The sequence below is a fragment of the Lactuca serriola genome, chromosome 4 (genome assembly GCF_051521515.1).
Source record: "Lactuca serriola cultivar US96UC23 chromosome 4, Lser_US96UC23_V15, whole genome shotgun sequence".
Taxonomy (NCBI): domain Eukaryota; kingdom Viridiplantae; phylum Streptophyta; class Magnoliopsida; order Asterales; family Asteraceae; genus Lactuca; species Lactuca serriola.
The window spans coordinates 392480077-392484176 of NC_136411.1; the positions used below are offsets into that span (position 1 = coordinate 392480077).

Below are 4100 nucleotides of genomic sequence, written 5' to 3' on the forward strand. Positions count from 1 at the left end.
ATGTGTTGCCCTAATCATTCATTTTCCATATAACTCTTCCCTATATATATATATATATATATATATATATATATATATATATATATATATATATATATATATATATACATGGCCGGCCCTTGGCCAGTTCACAAGGTGCATAAGAACAGGGCCCCAAAAAGTCGGAGGACCCAATTTTTTTAGCAGCTATGTTACCTATGTTCAACCCAAAACAAAAAATTAGGTTAATATTCTATTTGCCGGCATTTATCAGTCCACGCAAGGAGCGGGAAAAAGCAAGAAATTTCGGGAAACCCAAAAGAACGCTTCGATTTCTTCATCAGATCTTTGCTTAGGCATGTGGCAAGAATTAAATCTGCAATGGTATTGTTTGATTCATATCAGTGATTTTGGAGGGCAATGAGGCAATCAACAATCTTCCTTCTTTCTTTTTTTCTTCACGAAATTCTGAAACAAACTTACAACCTGTCTCAAAAATCAGAAAATCATTCTTCACTTATTTCTTTTCGAAAATCAGATCTTATGCTTTGTGTCCTGTTACGATTTTCATTTATAATTTCTGGCTTTTTATGTGTTCATTGTATGTTATTATGATTTTGTTTCTAATTTCTGGCTTTTCTTTTCTAATTTTTGGCTCTTTATTTATCATTTGTATGTTGTTATGAATTCGTGTCTGATTTATGGATATCTTTTTTGATATCTTGTTTTTCTCATCTGATTTCTAACTTTTTAATTATGTTTAAGTAGTTACATAAAAGAATTTGAAGATAAGTGTCATGTTTTGATTTTATTTTATTGGATTATATCTTGTTCTTATTTTTGGATTTTTCTCTTGTTTTGTTTTGTGGCATTTTAGTTATGAAGAGGGAAAAGCTTCGATAAGACACACTCACCTGATGTCTTAGATGTGGCTCCACATGTATTTCAATATTTTATTACATTTTTAATCTATTGCATTTTAGCAGTTGTTATTCAGTTGTATACCTAACGTTTTACATATTTGGTTACATTATTTAAGGATGTTGAGGTCGAAGTTCCTTGAAGCATGATATTGTTGAAGTTCTAATTTGTACAAGATATTGGTTGTTTAAAGTTAAATCTATTTGTGTTCATTTACTTGCTGAAAATTAGAATATAGTGTATTAAGTTATTTTGTAAGGCATTATGATTGTTGTTTTTTTATATGAGGACATTATGTTTGTTGTTTTATATATTTGCAATAGAAAATTAAAATTTATAATTGTTTTGCTTAAATTTTGAAATATTTCAAATTTTAGGGCCTATTTTTTTTGTTATCGCACAAGGTCTTCAAAATCTCAGGGCCGGCCCTATATATATATATATATATATATATATATATATATATATATATATATATATATATATATATATATATATATATATATATATATATATATATATATATATATATATACTTCTTGGTTCATATAAAAGTGACCCAGATTATAACCATTAAATTTAATATATTTATGATTCAAACATTCAATGTAGTTTCTATCCTTGTTATTTTTTATTTCCCCTCCATAAAATTGCAAAATTCAAAAAAGGAATGTCATTTATATTCTAGCCAAAATGGTCAAAATCGTTAATTTAAATTAAAAAAAAAAAACAATAAACCGAGACAAAGAAATTAATTAGTTAGTTAGTTAGTTAAATAAACGAGATTAATCCAAAAACTTATCCATTTGTCATTCTTATTTTTATATTTGAATTGACCAACATTAATGAAATATTAAAAAAAAAAAAATCAAAATCATTTTCTTTTTTGCAACAGAAATCCCTATATATATGTAAAGTGCAAATCATACAAATAAAAATTTAATTTGTAGTATATAACATAAGAAGTTTCCTGTTTCCAACATGATCATCTTCTTTCTCTTTCTCATGTCAATGTGCATCTTCTGGGTCATTAGAGACAGAGGTTCCAAGCTCCGGCCTCCACTGCCTCCGGGCCCAAAACCATTGCCATACATCGGCAGCATAATCACCATGCTTCGAAACAAGCCCACATTCCGATGGATACATAGAATGATGGATGAAATGAACACCAAGATCATATGCATCCGTCTTGGCAACGTACATGTTGTAGCTGTGACTGATCCGAAGATTGCTCGTGAGTTCTTGACGGACAAAGATGGAATCTTCTCTTCGAGGCCTAACTGCATGTCGGGTTTTCTCACAAGCGGTGGTTACTTGACCACCGTTCTTGTTCCAGTGAGTGATCATTGGAAGATGATGAGGAAAATCCTGCACACGGAGATTCTGTCACCGCATAGGCATAAGTGGCTTCAAGACAAACGAGACAGAGAAGCTGATAATCTACTAAGGTACGTAGATAGAATGTGCTCACTCTATTGGGATCAGAGCCATCATTTTATGCATAAAGAAATAAATTATCTCACTCGTCATTTTCTTTGGACTATAATTCTAATCCGTTAAAAAAAAAAACTTACCCCACCAGTAATATCTTCCCAGTGATAATTCTTATAGCTAAAAGTTTGCATCTCAATTCTCTTAGGTACATTTACAACCGATGCTATACCAATATTGAGGTCACCGGAGGGATTGTGAACGTACGGACTGTGGTTCAACAATACTCGACCAACGTCATAAGGAATATCATGTTCGGGAGTAGGTATTTTGGCAAAGGGAACACAGATGGTGGACCTGGGGTCGAAGAGATCGAGCATGTTGATTCACTTTTGACAGTTCTTGGTTACCTTTACGCATTTAGTGTATCAGATTACTTCCCGAGGTTGCGTTGGAAAACTGATTTTGATGGGCATGAGACGATCATAAGGAAGGCTATACGCACCTCAAGAAAGTATCAAGATCGTTTGGTTGATGAAAGGATTCGAGAATGGAAAGATGGTGTTAGGACAAAAGAAGACGACTTGCTTGATGTTTTCATCAACATTAAAAACCCTCCACTAACCGCAGATCAAATCAAAGCTCAAATCTTTGTAAGATTAACGTGATTTTAGTTTTTTTTATCATCATAAATTTGGATCTTTTTTATGCAATATGGATTAATAACTTTGCTGGTGTTAATTACAGGAACTGATATTAGCAGCATTTGATAATCCAGCGAATGGTATCGAATGGGCAATCGCCGAAATGATAAACCGTCCAATGATCTTCAATAAAGCGGTGCAAGAGCTAGATTCCGTGGTTGGAAAAGATCGACTTGTACAAGAATCCGACATACCAAACCTTAACTATATCAAATCATGTGTGAAGGAAGCTTTTAGGTTGCACCCTGTTGCACCTTTTAACCTCCCTCATGTGTCATCCGGTGACACCGTTGTCGCCGGATACTTTATACCGAAGGGCAGCCACGTGATATTGAGCCGCCTAGGACTAGGGCGGAACTCTGAGGTTTGGGAGGACCCGCTAACATTCAATCCCGATCGTCACATGAACGATGATAAAGAAGTGATACTAACCGACCACAGCCTTAAAATGTTGTCATTTAGCACAGGTCGGCGTGGGTGTTGTGGGGTGTTATTGGGCTCGACCATGGCCATAATGTTGTTGGCTAGGATCCTGCATGGGTTCACATGGGAATTGCCACCAGGAGAACTATATATTGATTTAAATGAAAACTTACAAGATTTGATGAAGGCTAAGCCATTGTTAGCCTTGGCGAAGCCTCGTTTGTCTCACCATTTATACCCTATATGATGAAAAAGAGTCGAAATTGAAATAGAAATATGGATGGAACCATTACAATCTTTCTGTGCTAAGATTAATTGATTGATTTGAGTTGTCTTTTTTTAACAATGGGGGTAAAAATGTTAACCGAAATATTAATCAAAAGGATTACATCTTCAAAAAGTTATATTGTTAAAAATAACGAAAGCATTTATTTTATAGTAGTTTTTGGAACTATATTTCATAAATTAATTATCATGAAATATAAAATATACTAAAAGTATTGGAAAATGAACAAAACATATCGTACTAACGTACTTATTGTTAACTTGTTATCGAACTGTTGAAACACTTAAATTTAATATATTTTTTGTTTATTTAAAATTGTTACAAATATATTGGTTAAACAATCAATTAAATAGAAG

General features: G+C 33.0%; 1 protein-coding gene across 1 annotated transcript; it reads left to right on the forward strand.

Annotated features, from left to right (window-relative positions):
• The first annotated feature begins 1813 nt into the window (after window positions 1–1813).
• On the forward strand, window positions 1814–3709 carry LOC145100818 (valine N-monooxygenase 1-like). Its single transcript, XM_079037948.1, has 3 exons — window positions 1814–2348; window positions 2540–2984; window positions 3079–3709. Exons 1-3 carry the CDS (start codon window positions 1882–1884, stop codon window positions 3703–3705), a joined length of 1539 nt encoding a protein of 512 aa, XP_078894074.1. The 5' UTR covers window positions 1814–1881; the 3' UTR covers window positions 3706–3709.
• The last annotated feature ends 391 nt before the right edge of the window (window positions 3710–4100 follow it).

Coding starts and splice junctions, on each gene's coding strand:
- LOC145100818 (XM_079037948.1), top strand. CDS start 1,882: ATGATCATCTTCTTTCTCTTTCTCATGTCAATGTGCATCTTCTGGGTC. Junction 2,349..2,539: donor GAAGCTGATAATCTACTAAG/GTACGTAGATAG, acceptor CAATTCTCTTAG/GTACATTTACAACCGATGCT. Junction 2,985..3,078: donor AAATCAAAGCTCAAATCTTT/GTAAGATTAACG, acceptor TGTTAATTACAG/GAACTGATATTAGCAGCATT.